This window comes from Vicugna pacos, chromosome 34 (genome assembly GCF_048564905.1).
Source record: "Vicugna pacos chromosome 34, VicPac4, whole genome shotgun sequence".
NCBI lineage: Eukaryota > Metazoa > Chordata > Mammalia > Artiodactyla > Camelidae > Vicugna > Vicugna pacos.
Genome location: NC_133020.1, coordinates 939,697 through 959,531, shown reverse-complemented (window position 1 = coordinate 959,531; position 19,835 = coordinate 939,697). Strand labels below are relative to the sequence as shown.

At 46.7% G+C, this 19,835-nt stretch overlaps 2 protein-coding genes and 1 long non-coding RNA gene across 14 annotated transcripts in view; 1 reads left to right on the top strand and 2 right to left on the bottom strand.

Annotated features, from left to right (window-relative positions):
- The window catches only part of LOC107035100 (guanine nucleotide-binding protein G(I)/G(S)/G(O) subunit gamma-4-like), a 42,451-nt gene extending 31,020 nt beyond the window's left edge, over positions 1-11,431 (bottom strand). The window contains exon 1 of one of the 9 annotated variants that reach the window (XR_012066813.1): positions 10,899-11,263. Coding sequence is in view for 1 of the 9 variants with exons in the window: in XM_072954266.1 (XP_072810367.1) it covers positions 10,899-10,966 (68 nt within the window). In the remaining 8 variants the exon portion in view is untranslated. Of the gene's footprint in view, positions 1-10,898; positions 11,264-11,290 lie in introns of those variants that run through there. The other 8 variants (XR_012066809.1, XR_012066810.1, XR_012066811.1 and 5 more) reach the window with 8 other exon arrangements.
- On the top strand, positions 3,443-4,937 carry LOC140691331 (uncharacterized). Its single transcript, XR_012066948.1, has 2 exons — positions 3,443-3,605; positions 4,042-4,937. It is a non-coding gene; the product is annotated as an uncharacterized lncRNA (long non-coding RNA).
- Positions 11,432-13,172: 1,741 nt separating the features above from the next.
- Positions 13,173-19,835, bottom strand: part of LOC140691263 (ankyrin repeat domain-containing protein 26-like) — a 50,214-nt gene continuing 43,551 nt past the window's right edge. For 3 of the 4 annotated variants that reach the window (XM_072954328.1, XM_072954332.1, XM_072954329.1), the window contains 3 exons: positions 19,359-19,593; positions 14,610-14,655; positions 13,173-13,448 (listed from right to left, as the gene is read on the bottom strand). In XM_072954328.1, the coding sequence (XP_072810429.1) occupies positions 13,393-13,448; positions 14,610-14,655; positions 19,359-19,593 (337 nt within the window). In that variant the 3' untranslated portion in view covers positions 13,173-13,392. Of the gene's footprint in view, positions 13,449-14,609; positions 14,656-18,933; positions 18,997-19,358; positions 19,594-19,835 lie in introns of those variants that run through there. The other variant, XM_072954331.1, reaches the window with a different exon arrangement.

Below are 19,835 nucleotides of genomic sequence, written 5' to 3'. Positions count from 1 at the left end.
AGTATACGAAAGCAGGGCATCCTGTATTCAGCCTACACAGGGCTCCTGGTGCAGACCGGGATCTGGAGACCTCTGGTGCTAATTCTGGGTACCACCCTGAGGAAGTCGAAGGCTGGAGCAGAGAGGTAACTCAAATTCCTTTAACCAGCCTATTAACGGCTGAGAATCTGGCACCATTATCCAGCCCAGATAAGAGCCAGGGACCTTTTCTTTCACCTCCATCTAGAGGACTGTTTCTTTTTTTCTTTTCTTTCTTTTTTTTTTTTTTTTGGTGCAGGGAGGTAATTAGGTTTATTTATTTATTTTTAGTGGAGGTGCTGGGGATTGAACCCAGGACCTCATGCGCTCTACCACTGAGCTGCACCCTCCCACCCTCCAGGCATATTACTTCTGTACTTGGGAAGGAAACATGACCTGGAATCTGGTACCCGATTTCCTTGTATGGATGTTCTGGGTCATTTTTTTCCCCTTTAGGGGCAAATAATGCAACAGAGGAAGTGTGGAATCCCCTAGTCTCCACCTGGCTCAGCCGTGTGACTTGGCCACATTCAACCTCTTCAAGCCTTAGTTGCCTCATTTCAGAACAAGGATGAACTTGCCTGCCCCTGAGCATTTCTGAAAAGATCAAGCTGATGGGAGGACGAGGATGCTTTTAGGCAGCTACAAAATGCTAATCAAATGTTAGCTATTGCTGCTCTAAAAACCTAAGCACAGCCTGTAAAAGACTTGGAATATCAATTAAGCAGACATCTCTGGAAATGTGGGTTCAGGTAATGCTTATTGTGTTTAATATTAAAAAAACAACCATAACACTGCCTCAAAATTCCTCTGACCACCTATTTCAGTCAAAGAGTAAGGGATGGGGGATGCTTTATATTAGAGACAGAAAGAGTTAGAATTAATAAAGGATTTATAAGATTGGAACAGATGTTTGAAGACAGAGATTTCAAAATGCATAAGGATGCTGTGCTTAACCAGAGTATCTACTTAACCATCCAACTGGGGAAGTGTTTAAAAACCATCTGATAGTGAAGACCAGGTAGAGTTTTGTATCAGCAAACAGCTCAGTGTGCACCTGGCCTCAGGTAGGGCAGGGGGTGCAGGGACCAAGGAGCTGACCTCTGCTCTCAGCGGGTGCCCGTAGTCTGGCACGGCCTTGAGTGGAACCCCAAAAAGGAGCACAGGCAAGTAGGGGGCAGGGAGCCACCCTCTCCAGTTGGCCCAGGAGGGCCTCTGGGATCCGGGCTCCTGCCAGCTCAGCTGCGCAAGCTCCCCATCTCCGTCTCTCTGACAACCTCCTGCAGCCCTGATGTTTCCTAGCCTGCATCTGGGAGGAGAGGAGTGTGCGTGGGCAAGTGCGGCAGGGCCTGGGGCCGGACGGTTACCTTCTGAATCCTGGACAGATGACTTGCTCTACAATTTTGGGTGCGTTACTTGACCTCTTGGCTGCAGGATGGGAGGAGCATAGTTGTATTTGTTCCCTGTTGCTGCTACAATGAATTACCACCAACTATGGCTTAAAGCAACGCCAGTGTATAATTTTATAGTGCTGGAGTTTGTTGCTATTGTGAATTATGCCCTATTACCCCCCCCCACAACAGAGGCACTGGGGATTGAACCCGGGACCTTGTGCATGCCAAGCAACATTCTCTTCCTCTGAACTACACCCCCACCCCGACAGCGCTGGAGTTTAGAAGTCCATGGCATCATTAGAGATGCTGGTAGATGCTCTGGGGAGACCATTACCTGGCCTCTTCCAACTTCCAGAGGTGCCTCCGCTCCTTCCTTGAGGCCCTCTTCCACCTGCAAAACCATCAGAGTGGCACCTTCAGTCCGTCCGACCCTCCTGCCCTCCTCTTGTAAAGACACCAGTGATTACCTGGGGCCCCTCAAATAATCCACGAGAATCCCCCCACCTCAAGGTTCTTAATCACACCTGCAAAGTCTCGTCTGCCTTTAAGGTAACAGATTCACACACTCCAGCTCCGAGGGTGTGGCCATGGGGGAGCACTGTTTTTCCTACCACGACAGTTATCAAGGAGTAAATACTTAGAGTCTAGTATGTAGCAAGCAGTCAACAAATGTCAGCTGTTATTATTAGCATTACTATTTCTTGCTCAACCAGAAACTCTCCGCCTGGCAAGCTTCCACTTTTCATTGGCTCTGCCCCATTCCTTTCACTTGGCCAAATTCTAAGACCCTTCTGGAAGCCTTCCTGACCTAGGCTGAGTTTGTGTTTAGGGGAGACCTGTGCTCGGGTCCGAGTGGTGTTATAATCATTTGTCTCCCTCACTAGATAGTAGATTCCTCAGGTGCTGGATGCCTTCTCATCTCTGCGTCCTGATCCCTGGCACCTGGCACTCAGCAGCCTTCAAACGTCTCAGCAACCAAGGGTCCCTTCCGACTCCCCAGCAAACAAAGGTGCGACCTGTGGAGGGGCCAGGGTTATGGGGTGCTTGCTCCCTGCGGAGGGGGGAGCAGAGACAGGGACGTCTGTGTTCTGGGGTCATCGTGCCTTGTGAGGAGGTGGTTCTTCAGGGCAAGGAGCTTGTTTCCCCATCCAGGAGGCTCTGTCATGAAACGCAGGGAAGACACATGCACAGGGGCATCCTGGAAAGGAGGCCTGGGCTCCCACAGGTGTGTTGGCTGGGAGTCCTGTCTCTCAGCTCCAGGTGGATGGGGGAGGCCAGCCTGGGAAATGGCCCTGATGCTGGGCAGGTTCGGGGTTATCAGTTGCGAAGAAGAAGGACCCATGGACATCATCTGGGTCAGTGGTTTGTAACCCTCACAACACAGATTCCCAAGCTGTAGCCCAGACTTGCCAAATCAGACTGTCCACGGCTGAGGCAAGAAGCCCTATTTCTGAAAACTACCCAAAGTGATTGTGTTACGGAATCAGGTTTGGGAACCACTCACGGATCGACCCTGAATTTTACAGACAGATTGTGCTACAAATAAACGGTTCCCAAAACAGGTGTGTAAAAGTGAAAGGAACAGCTCATCACTAACCAAACTGACTGCCAACCAGCCAGGCCACGCATCAAGATGATACATCAAGGCAAGGGTGCAGCTCAGTGCTAGAGCGCGTGCTTAGCATGCATGAGGTCCTGGGTGCAATCCCCAGTCCTTCCATTAAAAAGAAAATTTAAATAAGTAAATAAATGAATAAAACCTAATTACTGCCCCCAAAATAAAACCAAACCCATAACACCCTAGCTCCCCTTCCTTGTTTTTTCTCCCAAGCACTGATTCCATTTTAAATGCTTATCTATTACTTTGCTTATTCGGATTATTTTTGGCTTCCTGACAGTACTCTGGGTCTGACATCTCTCCTAAACCATAAATTCTATGAGGGCTGGACTGTTTGATTTCCCCTCCATGGCCTGCCTTCTCCACTGCTGTATTCCCAGCGCTCAGAATGTACGGCCAGGAAAGCCTGCCTAGTAGAGCAGAGAGTGAGGGGCTGTGGAGGAAAGGGGGCAAACCCCACCCCGGGGTGGGTCGCACAGCCAAGAGCAGAGGCCCAAGGAGAGAAGGCTGGGCAGGAAGGACCCGAAGGAGGCTGAGCTGGCTGGGCTGGGCTGGGCCAACTGTGGGCGGCCTAGGTGAGTTGCTATGGTTACTGAGAAGCAAGGCCAAGGCCCAGCCTTCCAGCCTTGGCCACCAGAGCTTGGGGGTGGGTGGAGGGGGACTAGGAAGTTGGAGAAAAACAGAACAGAAACTAACCCTTGGCTAGAGACCCGCTCTCACCGAACGCTGATGAACTGTAATCCCTGACATCAGCGTGGCATCAAATCCAGAACACTGGGGGGGGGGGTGAAGGAATCACAGACAAGGAGCGGGGCTGCCACCACTTGAACACAGACAGAGTGAGTCACCAGGGAGGCGGGTCGTGGCAGGTCTGTGGCAGCTTCGCACAGACGGGTGGTGGGGGTGGGGTCCCTTTTAAGGGACTTTCAAACATGAAAACTTGCATTCGAAAGAGTACACATTTTACAGAATCATTTTGGTTTTGCCCCAAACTTTGCATCTGTTCTGCAGAGCCTCCTGACTTCATTTTCCTGGCCACCCCCTGGTGGGGAGGCAGTCTCCCCACCACCTGGCTGCACCTGGGTACCGGCGACTCGGTCTCTGTCTCCAGCCAGACTTCGACTCACCTGGACAGCATCTCCTCACCTGGCCTGTCCCCTTCTTTCTCTCCACTCGTCCACTCGCTCCTCCTCTTTCATTCACTAAATTAGGTCGTGATGTCCTCTCCATTCAGGCCCAAATTGGAAACCATGGGATCCCCAATACCAACCTCTCCCCTCCCGTCCACTTCCAGTCAGATAGCAATGCAAGCACCTGAGCATCCCAGAGATGGCAATGAGCCTTCCCAGCTCTCCCTGCCCTCGGTCTCCTGCATGCCCCACATGGCAGCCACAGTCAGAGGATCAAGGCTGGGACCTGCTAAATCCTGCATCCGATTAACACCTTCTTGGGATCGCTGTTCCTCACAGAACAGACTCTTCCATATGTCACTCACGAGTCTTCATAACCTGCCTACCATCTGTCTTTTCCACTCTCCCCGCAGCACCTTTATAACTCTGAGCCTTTGCACAGGCAGATCCTTCTGCCTGGAAAGCCCTTTCTTGCTTGTCCGGATTGACAAATGTGACCCAGGTTTCCAGGGCCCGCTTAAGACAGGAGCATGGTGGGCAGGCTCTGTCTGCATCTCACTGCTCTCCAGGAGAACGGATGCTCCCAGGATCACTGTAAACGTGGTTCTCAGAGCATTACCCCAGAGGCGAGCTGTTTTTACACACACACTCCCTCTTGATTATGAGTTCTCTGAAAGGCATGACTTTATCTCGTCTTTAAATTGCTAGTAAGACATCTGGTGCAAGGAGCATCCGGTGCTTGTCCCGCGTTCAGTAAATGAGTGTCTTAAAAACGTATGGTTGACATGTAGTCTTTCAGAAAGATATCTGTTACTTTCAGCAAAATACAGACATTGAAAAAGGCCTCCCAGAGAGCCCAGTGGTTCAGATGAACATGGTTTGCAGCAAGAATGCACAGGAAAACCAGGGAAAGGGTGTCAACCCCGGGAAGGTTGGGAGGAGTTTCAGTGATGACAAATCCCATGACAAAGAGAATGGGCCTGGGTCCTGGCCAGTGATTGAATTACTCCAGATACTGGTTACTAAAACAAATCCTAGCACAAGGAGAGGGTCTGGAGAGAAAGTGGGGCGTTCAGAGGAATCGGACCCATTAGAGGGCACAGTGAGCCTGGGAACGTGGGGGCTGGTCCCCCTCCCCAAGCAGGACACACAGTGCTTTTGTCCAATGTCCACTTAACAGTTCTGTGTGGCAGCTGTGGGCACACTCACTGCACTGTGGACAGAGAGCAAGCACAGACAGTTTGGTGTGAAACAGCCAGAGAAGGACACAGTTCTGCCAGATCAACCAAGGGGAGGAGAATGATACTCAAACACCAAACTCCAACCAAAGATGATGAGGTGAAGCCACTCAGAGGTGAGGACGGGGGTGGGGTCACCTGGGTAGCAGAGGTGGTCTACCTGGGTACCCAAAGATTTAGGTAAGCAGAAGACTCCAGTGACCATGTCCCTGGTGGATAAAATTCCACAGAAGAAGATGAAAAGCAATTCATGTATCTACGCCTCCCCTAGTTTCAGAAGGAATCAGGTAGCTGGCATCACTTCACTGTCAGCTTCCCTTAGTTATTTCCCCCGAGGGCCTACACTTTGGAAATCTCCACTCAGCCTCCATCATCATCCTTCCTGGACACATAGCCCTTAAAATTTCAAGAGCCAGACTGTGTCTTTACATCCCTGTAACATCTGCTTCCCCCATATATGCCATGAAACACACAATTATACACTTAAGTAGTCTGTCTCCTTAACCAAGCTGTAACTCTACCTCATCCGTGTGGCCCCGCAGGTGTCAAGGGGTAAATAACTATCTACAGACCAGTGGCGCCCCTGGGTTGTAAGTGAAGTCAACCGGAGCACAGGAAAAAAAAAAAACAAACCCAGAAATTTCCCAAGACTGATGAGCAGAAACTAAAAGCAAATCGGGATTACTCATGCTGGTGTAGCATGCCACGGGCTTTGGGCTCCAGACTGTGCTGAGGAAAGGTTCTGCTGGAAATTCTGAAGGAAACTAGAATATACCACCCCAAAATATGCCACCTTGGCATAAGGATTATCTTGAGCTGAAGGCAATTAAAAAACAGCAGACACAGGAGGAACTCTCTGGTCTCTCCCTTTCTACCTAAAAGCGGGGCATAAATTTCCCTTTCTGAAGGTGTTTCCCTTCCCATCACCCATACCAGAAGGAAAGTAACCAGTGCCACTGGAGGAAGTCAGCACCAAGATGGGCTCGCACAGATAAACATTACTAAAATAATCTTTATCTGCCATTAATTTTCACCACATTTTTACCTTTCCACAATTTACTGCCCCTAGAAACTCAAACCCCTTTTTCTTTGTCTTGTCACTTTCTCTCAATGCATCTCCCTTTGTTAAGATGGTATTAAGACTTCTTTGGATTTCCTCTTCTTTCCTGTGAAGCTCCTATGCTTATGCCTAATAGTCTCCATTAATTGGGAAATCTTTTCTCCTGTTAATCTCTCCTGTCATCAGTTTAATTCACATGCCCCAGACACTGAATCTAAGAGCGTAGAGGAAAAGATTTTTCCCCCTCCTACAGCTTCCATAAAGGGTATGCATAGCAGGTACTCCAAAGCAACAGGACAAGACAGATGCCTCCCCGAATTAGGCTGGAAAAACGCTCCAGAGGAGGACACAATTCTTGGATATGCCTGGCCCCTCATACAGATAAGGAAAGATGGGACAGAGGAGGCCACTGTGACAGTGGGTCAGGGGTTTCTCCAGCAGCAGAGGTCCTGGTAGCACCTACTGTCTGCCATCCTTGTCTTTGCCTCTCTGACAGAGTCCAGAACCCGGGCTACAGAGCCCGAGGGGCCATCACCGAGAATAACCTACTTGTAACAAACAGGCTGTCGTCAGCAACCTCCACACATTGCTCTGCTTTCTACCCTCCAAAAAACACCCTTGCTCTTTCCGTCCTGTTTTCTAATTCCATTTCTCCTACTTGGACCTTCATACTTGTGTATTGCTTTGACAAAAATCTCTCGATTTTACATATTTGTGTGATGAAACACCGAAAGTAGTAAATACAGTTGAATTCGGGTGGTGGGACTGTGGGGGCGCATTTACTTTTCATGGTGACACCTTTTGCTGTAGTTGTAAATGTGCTCTGATGAAAACTGTTGAAACAACGTAAAGTGTTTTCCTTTCTGCCATTGTTGTCGCCCTGCCCCTCTTCCTCGGTGGCGACCCTGGGAGTGGGTGGAAGAGAAGATCCCACAGCTTAAGTTGGACTTGCGCGCCAGGAAGACACATAGGGACGAACAAAGGAAAGCAGAAAGCTCAGTTTCTGGATGGAGCGCAAGTGCTCTGCACTGCGCATGCGTTTGATGGGGCGAGAGGTTGCCTCGGGCCCCAGAGGGATGTTGAAAGCATTTCTTCTACCTTCCGTCTCTTCTATCTACTTCCTCAGCCTCACAGCGCAGATCCCACAAGAGAGACCCAACCCAGCCACCCAGGGAGAAATGGTTTGAGAAGCCTATGAAGAAAGAGGAACAAATCTTCTGTTTTGGAAGGGAACGCATGCGCAGTCCTGGGGGAGCCTCCCCACATCTCCATCGCTCACTTCCCATTAGTATATGCTTTTCCTTGGTTAGTTAAGAGTCACCACCGTCCACAAATACACGGCCAGAATACTCCTGGAGAGAAAGGACACTGTGGTCACCGTTGTGTTTTTGGTAAAGAGAAACCCTGCAGGTCCGCCATAAGGATTACATGAGCTCATTCCCGTGGTGCACCAGCTGAAGCCTGGTCCCGCCTTCACCCCACTAACCTGGGCTCCCTCCGCTGCCTGGTCCTCTAGGACAGAATTGTTCACTTGCTTCAGATACCTGGGAACCTCAGGGATTCTGCTAGCTATATAAATGTCCTCACTTCTCCGTGGACACCCAGGACCCGTTCCACAAGCACTATATCTTCAACACACCCCTTCTCCCCCATCTGCACAAGACCTGCCATTTTGTTTGCTAAAGTTCCACCTGGACAACTGATTGCACACCAGCCGCCAGGTGACCTAACAAAAGCTCCTTGACAATTAAAGTGATTTGGAATGCTCCAGCTAGCTTGCTGCAAGGATCTCTTTCTGAGTACCCATTGTCTTCTCTGCCGGAATTTGTTTCTTTCAGTGGTATTTCTTGGCTCTACTTTCTTCCCTAAAGGTAAATTTCATTTGCTTTTGTTTTCACTTCTGATCATTTTTTAAGGGTCCCTGGTTTATTCTCCATTGGCTTTAACCAGCTAGCTAAAGCCTTTTAGCAGTGTTATGCTAATTTCTACACTACAACTGATCTGTTTTTGTTTTCTGATATCATTCAGCCTCTCTGATTTTCAGTTAAAAAGCCTTTGCTGGCTATTGTTGAAAGGACATTTCTGTAGTATTTTTGGCATGTTAGAGAAGTTAAATTTCATTTTCTGGCTTAAGAAAACTGAACAATCTCTTTATCTGAATAGTGAGCCTCTTTATGCCTGAGTATGTCTAGAGTGAATAAAAATACCAAATAAAACCAGGAAAAATCTGCAAGATTAGGTCATAGTGTATGCTCATAAGGGTGTTCCGAGAATAAGTCAGGTAATACCTTAAAGACACTGCTTCAAACTTCTATGAAGAAAAAAGGGTAATCTACTAACATGTGCTGCATTGTTAGGCATTCTCCCTCCCTCAAATAGAACAAAAATGAGACAAGGTAAGAAAAATGTGATGGTGAGATGTAGCTACAAATGAGAATGATTTGTCTAATAGACTTAAGTCTTTCCTCAGCCATTTGGCTGCCTCCCTCAGTAAGCAGTAGTTTTGTGTGTGTGTGTGTGTGTGTGTGTGTGTGTGTGTGACAACATTATACACAATCCTGGGACAGCTGCCAGGCACTTGCTTCCAGGGACCAGGGGGATGAGAGGACAGTGCCCAGATCCATCAGAAGAAGGTACTGAGATTGGGGGTGGGGGGCTTCTGGTACTGTCATTTTGGCTTTAAAAACTGTAAAATGAATACGGGAAAAGCCTTTTTCTCATTTCTCTGCCGTCGACTTGACTGAGAAACGTCAAAGGCAATGAATTGCCTGGCCAATCGCGGCTCTCCTGGGAATGATCCTTTGTGTGTCTCTCAGCTGGCCAAAGATCTTCCAGAGGCTTCCTTTGAGCAATTTCATTTTAAGGAGACTGAGGACTGGAGCCATGTGTGGGTGGAGGAGCAAACAGGAAGTCCATTGTCCTAAATAGTCATTTCAGTCCAATAACCCCGTGGTGAGGCTACTCATTAACTAGCAATGCATCACAATAAACCTTGCATTTATATTCACACCTGCTGTTTATTAAGTGTTGTAACCCTGTCTTATCATGACTGGTAATTGAGCCAAGCCTACACTTATATAAACAATTCATAATTTACATGTCCAGTGTCCTGTTTCTTAGGACTGAAAACGACTTTCTATTGATCATCCCGGTTCTTCCCACGGTAGCCCCTTGCAGGGAGCAGGGTCAGATCAGAGGGCGGGGGCTCCCTTCCCCGGCACCAGGCAAAAATCAGTAAAAGGATTTCCCCAGCCAAAGAGCCTGGGTCCCCTCCCGGCCTCCTTGAGGCGTTTGCCACTGGATTTTCCTGTCGCACAAGGAGGAGGAGGCAGCACAGCGAGGACTCATGCGCAGGGGACAGGACTGACAACGCTGTAATGGGGAACACCAGCGCAGCCCAGCAGACCTTTTGCTCTGACTGAAACGGCCGGCCCTGTGCCAGCCTTTTACAGTCTAGGCGGCAACAGAAAGCGAAGCAAACCGGCGGCGGCGGGGGTCTGGGAAGAGACTGGGAGAACCGGTGTCCACGATCCACTTTATCACTCGATCAAACTTTTAACATTTTTGGATTTCCTAATACTCCAGCCCAAGATCCAAAGAAATTAGCAAGTCCTCCTTATTTTTAAATTCATAAGGCTTCTCCAGTGACACCTCTGTTCCCCCGCCACCCCGCCCTTGTTATTATTTCTAAGAATTAAAAAATTAAACCGAAGCTCCCCCAATGTCTTGGGATGAGCACGCTGCGAGCGCGGCCCATTTCAGCACCCGACTCGGGGACAGACGCCATAAGGGGTGGAAACAAACCCTCGCTGCGTCGCCCCAGTCGCCACCGGAACTGCACCCGAGGCAGGTGTCCCGGGGTGCTGGGGAATCAAGAGGACTTCTTCAGGCCAAAAGCACTTCCCCCAATAAAACGACCAGCTACCCACGCCATCCCTTCCATTACGGTCCTCTCCAACGGGGGACATCCCTGTTGAGGGGGGAGCGAACAGCCGTGACCTACATACGGAAAGGGGGTCCCCAGGAGCCTTCCGCGCCTCAAGCCGGAGAGGCCGGTCGACCCCCACCGTCAGGAGACCCCTTAAGCGTCCCGAGCTGTCTGTTCAAACCTGCGCCGGGCTCTCCCCAGGGCTCGGCGGAGGGGCCTGGGTTCGGGGAGCCCCCGCTCCCGTCAGCGCCGGGCCGCCGCCGCCGCCCACCTGTGCGGGCACCGCCAAGGCCCGGCCCGCTGCGGGCGGCCGAGAGCATCACAGGCATTCGTTTCGCGAGCTGCCACTGACGGCTGTAGGACGGCCCAGCACCAGCCCTCTCTCCAGTTCCAGAGGCTTTCCCGCCCGAGTTCCCCTTCTGTCTCATGCTCGCCCCCAGATCGCCCCGGTAGAGGCTGTGCATTCACTCCCCACCCACAGGCCCCGGCCCGCCCGCGGGGCGCCCACTTACCATGAGCGGGGCGCGCGGGCTTTGTCTCCCGCGCGGTGCACGCGAGGGGCGGCCAGACCGAGCAGCATCGCTCCTCATCCGGGCGCGGGGCGGGGCGGGCTAAGGATCCGACTCTGCTCCCGAGCTCCCGCGCCTCGACTCTGACCGGCTCCCGGTGCAAACGCGCGCCTCGCCTCGCCTCGCCTCGCCTCGCGCCGCCCTGCCCTCCGTCCCGGGGTCCTCGGGCCGCGTCAGCAGCCCCGCCCCGCCCCGCGCCTCCCGGCCGGGGCAGGGGAAAGACCACGCGAGGCTGAGCGGGGGTGCAGGTGGCCGAACCGGTGCCCCGCGGGAGAGTGCGGGCACCCACCCAGACGCCAAGTGCTGTGTCCCTCCCGCTCCCTGTACCGGTTTACCCGCGCGCGTCCAGCTCCGGCGGGTGAGAGTGCGTGCCCCTGACCCCCGCCTCCTCGCGACCAACGTGGACGAGCCCACCCGGCAGCGGGGTTTCGCCGGGCGCCCAAGAGGGGCCAGGAACTCCCGCCCGCCGCCGCCAACGTCACAGGTGCGTCACCGGGGCTCCCCGCACTCCCCGCGCCTCCCGCCTCCCATTCCCCGCCCCGCGCCCTGCTCTGCGCGCTCCCTGCTCGGTCCCGCGCCCCCAACCCAGGCCATCTCTCTGCCTGGAGCCGGCGTCGCCCAGGGACTGAGAGTTGGGGAGATGAGGGCTGGAGGTGGGGACCTGGGGCCCTGGTCCTCGCCGGGTTTCGGGACCTAAGCCTCAGGCATCCTCATCCTTGCCTGCAGGATAGCTCCAGGGACTAGCCAGGCTGGGCGCGGCCAGTTCCCCTCCATCACCAAAGAATACGCAGTATACCCCACCCCACCCCCAAGGTGGGCAGTGAATGGAGAAATGCTGAATAGCCGTAAAAATGCACAGGGCATTGTCTCCGTGGACCGGGGCAGCTTAACGCACACGTTGCTAAGTAACGGGAATGAGGGGACCACAGAGCCATCCCAGCGCTTTGGGAGCGGGAGCGAGGCGCGAGCTCTCATCCCCAGCTGCCACGAGGGGCGCGGGAACACAGTCCCAGTGTTCGTGCAGAGCAGAGACTGTTTGTGACTCGCTGTGTGGGAATGGTGGAAGGGAAGACACACCAGAGTGGGTGGGGACAGACTGCTGGTGGGGATGCAGGCAAATACTTCAGGAAGTTTGTCGTCAGAAGTAAGACTGTCTGGTTCATGTGAGAGGGAAGAAACAGAGGGAGGTGTTTACAGAGAGGGAAATTTGAAATCATCTCTGCGAAGGAAGAAGATGGAAATTAAATAAAAGTAGCAGGATCGCTGGGCGGTGCGTGACTTTCTTCAGCAGCACTTAGATGCCTGGGGGGATGTAAGGGGGAAGAATGATAATCAGCCTGTTGTGTAGTTGGGAGTTTTGCCAAGTAAGCCCCCTGAAAAGACAGAAAAAGGAATAAAGGATCTAAGTAGGAGTTATTAAAAATTCAGCTCCTGGAAATTGTTGAGAAGGAGAGTATTTCCTTTACTGTCTTACATTCAGTGATTGGGAACCTGCAAATTAAATTGATTAAAGCAGATTACTGTGAGAAAAAAATTACGTATGAACACGCGCAAGAGTTCATAAAGCAATGGGATTTGAAGGGGTGGCTACAAGTGGGGGCTTACATACAATTTAACACGTGACAGGAAAAGGAGAAAGGCATTTTCTGAAAAACAAATGACTTCTTGGTGAGAGGGAAGAGCAAGAGAACTTATGGTAGAACATGTGCATTTAGGAAAGAGAAATGACACCTTAGGAGAATGTACGGGAGAGCTGACAGGTTTGTGACAACGTCCGTTTGCGTCTGGTGCTCAGAACTTGTCTCTAATTTTAAGACTGTTTCCAAAAAGTAAGTAAATAAATAAGAGAAAATGAAAAGCCTGAGGCAGATTTCATTTCTCCATGAGGAAACATCTGTGAATCAGTGTTTAAGGTAACATGAAGAAAGGCTGATGGCACCGTAACGATTGTTGGGATCCATCAGAACACTGGAACAGCCACAGCAGATCCAAACGCTGTCCGTCTAAATCTTTAGGTCTATAGACAGTGATTAACACTGGAAAATTCAAAAAAGCTATCAATCAACACTGCTCAACATCAGCGACAAGTTTTGTGGGTGGTTGGGTGCTGTTTAAACAGCTGGCATCCGGGCTCGGTTTGAGTATATAATACTCCAAAGTGCTGGGTTTTATTCCCAAAACTCTGCTTTAAAGTCAATGAGATGCAGAAAAACGTGGTTTAAAATAATTCATAGATTTTAATCATGCACATAGAATGCAAGAGTATTTCCCCTTAATAAACAGTGTCAGTATCTTAATGGGAAATAACTAAAATGTTTGGCAAACAGCCCAGCAGGTAAAACGTTTACTATTTATCTTGTAGATCGTGCACTTTTTCTTCAAAATCTCCACATATTCTTGACGTGCTTTTGAAATCAGATCTTCACTTAGACTTGACTCATCCATCAAGCCTACGAGAGAGTCCATAGGACTTAGATTCAAGTTCAGTAGTAGCTGGAAAGAAAATGAAAGAATTAGATTCTTTACTTAAAATCCTTCATAGGTAACTAAATGTCAGTTTACTTTTTAAGAAAAGCTGAGACTTTTCCAAGTTTTAAGAAGAATGAAAAATACCTACATACGATTACAACACAAAACACAAGATTACTACTCTAGACTTTGCCCAGGGCTGCATGTTGAATTAACTGCTCTTGTGGCTAAGGATCAGAGCGCCTGGTTTTCTCATTCTTCATTCATTTACTCAGCAACCATGTGCTAAGGCACTGTGACAAGCACTGGAACCACAAGATGAAGATGACAGTCCACCCTGAACTGAAAGATCATGTACCGTTAACTGGCAAAATAGATGAACAGGCAGTTTCGGTACAGAGACATAAATGCCATGACAGGTATACAAGAGGGCAGAGTTGGAACACTCAGAAGGGATGTCCAGCTTTGTGTCAATATTGTCCCCTCTTTGGTGGCCGTGATGTGTAAGCAGATACCTGAAGGAGGAGGAGAAAGTGTGGGAGGGAGAGGCAAGAAGCAAACACAAAGAGCAGAGGCAGGAAGGGCACCGGCGGAGCTGGACGCAGTCTGACCAGTCGCTGGAGCCAAGGGGCAGAGCAGGGGAGAAAAGAGATACGGCTGAAGACTCTGGCAAGAGCCAAATCGATGTGGGTGTTTTTCTTCCAAACTAAGGAATTTGGGATTTTTCCTGAGGGCAAAAGGTTAACCAGTGACAAAGTGAATGACAAGAAATTGTCACCCACCAGGTGACAGCTATATGAACCGAGATTGCTTGAGTCTGGGTTTTTGGCCTCAGTCACTACCAGGAACTCGAGAAGCTGATGACCTCCACGCTTTCTGAGAACAGGGCCGTGTGCAGGTGACAGGCCCATGGGGACAGCAGGAGAGGAAGGGCACAGCCAGAAATAGAGAACACAGACTTCTTGAGTTTTTTTTTTTTAAAGCTATGGATCATGATGTATAAATGAGGAATAAATATATCATTATGAATGAAATTATGCGCTCACATTTTTCATCAGCTATGTGTAAGAAAAAAGCTTAACATGGTATCTGTTATTCAAGCAATAGAAAGGGGTGCCATTTACTGTTTACAGTGTATTTCAGAAATCAACGTCTAAATTTAATTCAGAAATGTTGGCAACATACCTTCTTTTAGTTCTCTAGATATATTGTTTATCAGCTTCTTCCGCATCTGCAATAAGTCAAATATTTTTAATGTTTAAGTGAAACAAGAAACACTATCATAGGAATGACAGCTAGCTTATGAAATGTGGCCTTTAAATAATACTTTTAGAGACTTGACTTAACGTGGGGATTGCTTAAACAGAAAAATAATCACATGAATAAAATAAAATAAATTCCTACTTACTTTGATTTTAGATAACAGAGAACACATATCTGTGAGGCTACTTAGATTCCCCTGATGGAAAGCACAGTGAGCCCTGCCCTGTCCGATGCACATAATCTCAGAGGGCAACGCCCGATCTCATTGGCACGAAGAGTTTCAACAGTTCAAGTCATGTCTCACACTGAATTCATTGCTCTGCAGTTCTTAGAAAAACTGCCCTTTGTAAAAGTTTAGCTTTTTTTAACTTTAATGGATTTTTCCTTAAAATGAGCTTTCCATTCCTGCACTTTTAGAAAACTAAAATTTTAAGGTCTGTTCTATGCTAATGTTTTTAGCACAGAATCGTAGATACATAAAATGAAGAAAGGGGTTCTGTTATAATAATGTCAAGTGAAAATTCTACTTGCAGACAAGTTAAGCAAATGTGTTTTGCTCTCTGTAGATGACTAAAATATTTATGTCAGAAAATCTGCTTGAAGAGAAGAAAAGGAGAGGCTAGCGCCAGTTTTCAAAGTTGGTTTCTGATTCACAACTTCCTAGAGCTAGAAACAAGGAAAACAATACCTAATTCTTTAACTGTAACTTTGTTTCCGTTCTAGAGACTAGGGCCAACTTTTTGAAACTTGACTTAATTAGTTACGTATTTAATTATGAAATGTGTGGGGACACTTCAAACTACAAGTGTCCCCATCTAGAGTGCTCTTTTAAAAATCTTTCTTATGAAAGTCACCCGCTCACTAAACAGGTTCTAAACAGTACACCAGACATAAACACTGCGGTGGTAACAGCGATATGAGAGCCGAGGCTTCTGTAAATGTTAGGTGCAAAGACAAAATTTGGGGCTACCATTTGCCAGTATTTTCAGAGACTGTTTTCCATAACACTGTCTGACAAGAGCATTCTAGAGAGGCCTGATGCCATCAACAACATGACAACAGTGCCAGGAGGGTCCTGTGAAGTGAAAAACGCCTAGCAGATGAAGGGAGAAGCCTTGACTGAAATAATTTCATATAACCATTAATAAACACTATGCAAAATGTAGATCACACTTTTACATGAGTTGAATGTAAGATTACTCTCTTTTTCTCTGCAAAGCTATTTTCCTAAACACGTACTTCTGGGACCTTTATGCTTCTATCTAGGTGAGGACCCCCATGTCCTGATGGTGGAAGTGGTCTGAAGTCCAACATTAATAAGGAGAAGGCACCTGCAGTTTTACTTAAACTTTTCCATTTAACAAAAACACAGTAAGGTGAGAAAATTATACACAGGAAGACAATGTAACAGCAAGTTTTAATTCTAATGATTTTTAATTAGGAGGATTCTCTCATAACTGGCGGTTTGCAGACTATGTCCCATAGAAATGGAAGGTCCCACTGGGGACACTGCAGGATTGAGGTCAAAACTGAGGTCACAAGCTGGAAGATAACGCTGCCCTTTCTGAGATCAATTTGATAAAAACAGACTTGCCACACACGTAGACACACATGTTCATTTCCAAAGTGAATATATTTTCAGATTATTGATACTTTTAAGTTAAAACTTGGTATCATTCTTATTTTAAATGTTATAAAAATAAGTACAATTCCAGAAATGTAATAAAATCAAGTCATTTAACCGCTCTGATTCATCATACTGTTGTAAATAGGTTAATGAAGGAAATGACACTTGTCAGTTTGTAACTATTAAATACATGTATTTTGCTTCAGAGAAAAGAAATAAAGAATTTGTTGATCAAAGAGCTAAAAAATTAACTACAGAGAAAAAAGTGAATGAAAGAAAAAGAACTGGAAGAAGCTGAGTGACTGGCTTTCAAAAGATAACACGCTTCCTCATTTGTCCATTCAGACAAAATGGAACGAGGGCAGGAGGGAGTCCACCGGGCAGAGAGCTGATACCAGAAACAAGGTTACTGAACTCTGCCTCTGCCTTATGAGAAGTGAGCTTAACTACTGTGATAGTTTGATTAGAATTAAAATTCAGAGTGAATGTGCGCTGCCTTGGAAGCCTACTTTTAAAAGAAACGTGACCAGATCCTGCTGAGATGCAGTGCTGTGTCATGTCATGTAAAAAGTTAAAGTCTTCGGAATATTAATCGTTTTAGCTCTGGTGCACTGGTATAATCCCATTTAGAAAAGGGGCTGCTAAACTGAATGGACATTTGAGAAATTTAAAAATTAGTTAAATAAGTCATTAGAAAGTGTTTGAAAGTGTCAGTAATACACCAAAAGTCCAAAATCGGTGAGTGTAAAGTTTAGTCTTCCTATTTAAAATAGATTTGAAGGACATTTATTAACTATTGTGGCCATGCTTCATGTTAGGCACACCAATACTTAAAAGCTCTTGAACATAAAAAAGTCTTTAAAACAGAGAAATTTTGTCTGTTATAATACTGTCTGGGATCAATTTTTAAGTTTTCAGTTCTCAGAAAAAAATTCTATGTGCAAGAAAATCTAACAGTGACGTATCTGCTCAGGCTAATTTTAACTTTTTGTATTTTATAGTAACATAATTAAATAACACAATTGAGTAAAACTGTAAAATTGCTTCTGACATGTAGGACAAAACATCCCAGAAATAACTAGAATGTGAAATCTGAGGGTACAAACTGGCAAAGCAGATATGGGGTCCCATCTGTTACCACTACAACCATGTCAAGGGACAAGGCTGTACTTCATGCAACAGTAAGAGAGGCAATAAACCCAAGTGTTATGAACTGGAAAAAACTTGCTTCGACCACCAGCATGACTAAAATCACAGACTTAGAGCAATACTTCTGTCAAGTTAGAAAAAAAAAAATGCTGAGTAAGCTGGAACTTCACAGTAGGAACAGTCCAAAATGTTAAAACCTTGCACATAAAGGAGAATGTTACATTCAATCTCAATGCCATTTTTGACATTTTGCTTTCTAGAACCATAGCTGAAAAGCTGTGGAAGTCTGTTGTTTTGTTAAGCCCCATGCAAAAACCCATCCCTTTCTGTCATTTTAAACAGTATGTTCACAGCTCCCATAGCATTACTTTATGTTTTCCCAGCAGAAGTAATTACATCCCTAGCAATTCCACAAGGCATCTTCCTTCTCTAAGTCTACTAAGAAATCTGTAAGCAGTAACTGTACAATAATAGCTCCTGTGAGGCGCCAGGCAGCGCCGAGGGAGCCGTGTCTCTGCACCTGGACAGAGCGGGGCTTGTTAACCTCCCTGCTCAACCTAGCATGATTCGGCCCCACGGCCCCACAGAAGAACTACGTGTACCTTGGAACTACAACACTGAGTTTAAAATAAATTATTTTCCTGTGTACCTAGAAGTACTAAAAAACAGACACCTCTTTCCTCCAAAAACATTAAAGGAAACAACTGTCCTCAGGAGTCTTCTCCTGCATTGCTTTTGCACTCACACTCTTTCACCATCATCCTGTAAAGTGACACACTCGTGAGTTTTTGGTGACAACGAATGAAAACATTTCGAGTTTGCATCATGCTTAGCCACTGATGGAAGTGTTAGCCATGCATTTTTTTTTAACACCACGCAGTCCGGTTTCATGACTCTGAAGCACTTACACTCAATTTACCCACAACACTGTCTATGAAACCTGAGCTTTTCTTCTTTGATTTATTATGACATGAAGCCAAGTGAGAAAAAGCAGGTTGAGACCTCACTCAACAAGGGCCCGTGCTACCCTTCTCTACATCAAGATCATGAAAACATCATCAAACCATAAACCCACGCGCACCGATTTCAATGGCTATTTTAACAACGATACACAACGAAAACTGGTTGTAATTTAAAGACTCCCTATCGTTGCCACCTCGGTATTCCTGCAGGTGAGGGCAAGACAGAGACATAAGCGAACTTCATTTTAAAAACTTAAATATTTGCTTTACTTGACTACATCTTTAGAAATGTTCTACAATTGCTCAATAAGACATTTTATAACAATTAAAATAACAATGCTGTAAGTAAAATAGTAATTAAGAATGTACTCTTACAGAAGGAAACGATAAAAATTTTAAACTTCAAAACAGAAAATGTTTTTAGCGTTACAAGTTTATTGAATTCATAAAAAGAATTTACTTTGGGTTCCTTTAAATAAAAAACATCCATATGTGATTAAGTATCTCGATGCCAATCATTTACTTATGCTGAGGGGTAGATAAACTGGGGTGCAGCAAAACTTGAAAATGACTATGAACCAATGCCAAACGAAAATCAATCAGAAGCTAAGCCAAACACTGGAAAGTGTATCTCCAGTTATTAGGCAATAATACTTAATTTCTAAAATAGAATTTAAAATGGAGCTTTTTAAGAATTTTAAAATTTGTCACTTTAGTTGCATTTATTGAATAAAGTTAATGACAGGTATCTCTTGAAAATTACAAGTCCTGGGACTTTAAAAATAAAATTTGTGTCTCCTTCATTAGCACAATTAATTATGGCTTTTACTTAGTGTGCGTAAGTCAAATAAACAACTCAGAATTTCATCAAATTAAAAACAAGAATTATATCAGAAATCTGAAGCCCAAGGGAAAGAAGATAAAATAACTAACCTTCAACAGATCGCTCATGCTGGTTGTAGGGTGTGGAAAATTCCTGAAGCGCCTTTTTCGAGTAAGACGACTCCATTCGGGCTCCACGCTAGTACTAGAACTTTCAGCAGTACTAGAACTTTCAGCAGCAGGCGGTCTATCAACAGGCCGTGCGGGAACAGAGCCGAGGAAAGAACTCTTGTGCTGTTTCTCCAGCTGAAGTTCAGTGTTCATCTCGGCCAGCCTCTCATTAGCCCTGCGAGGATCGCAAAGCAGATTTCATTCATTTCGTTTTTTTCCTAAGTGATGTGTATTTCTAAAGTTGCTGTAATAGTAAACAGATTGTCCCGTTAAACTGTTTTGACACCCAAAAATAAGTCAGCACAGACCTACTGTAAATGATTACAGTTTAAAACTGTCCTGAAGAACGACGTATGTGCCTGGGGGGGGAGTGCTTAACTAACAAGTACTTCAACATGGGGAGAGTCAGAGATGGAG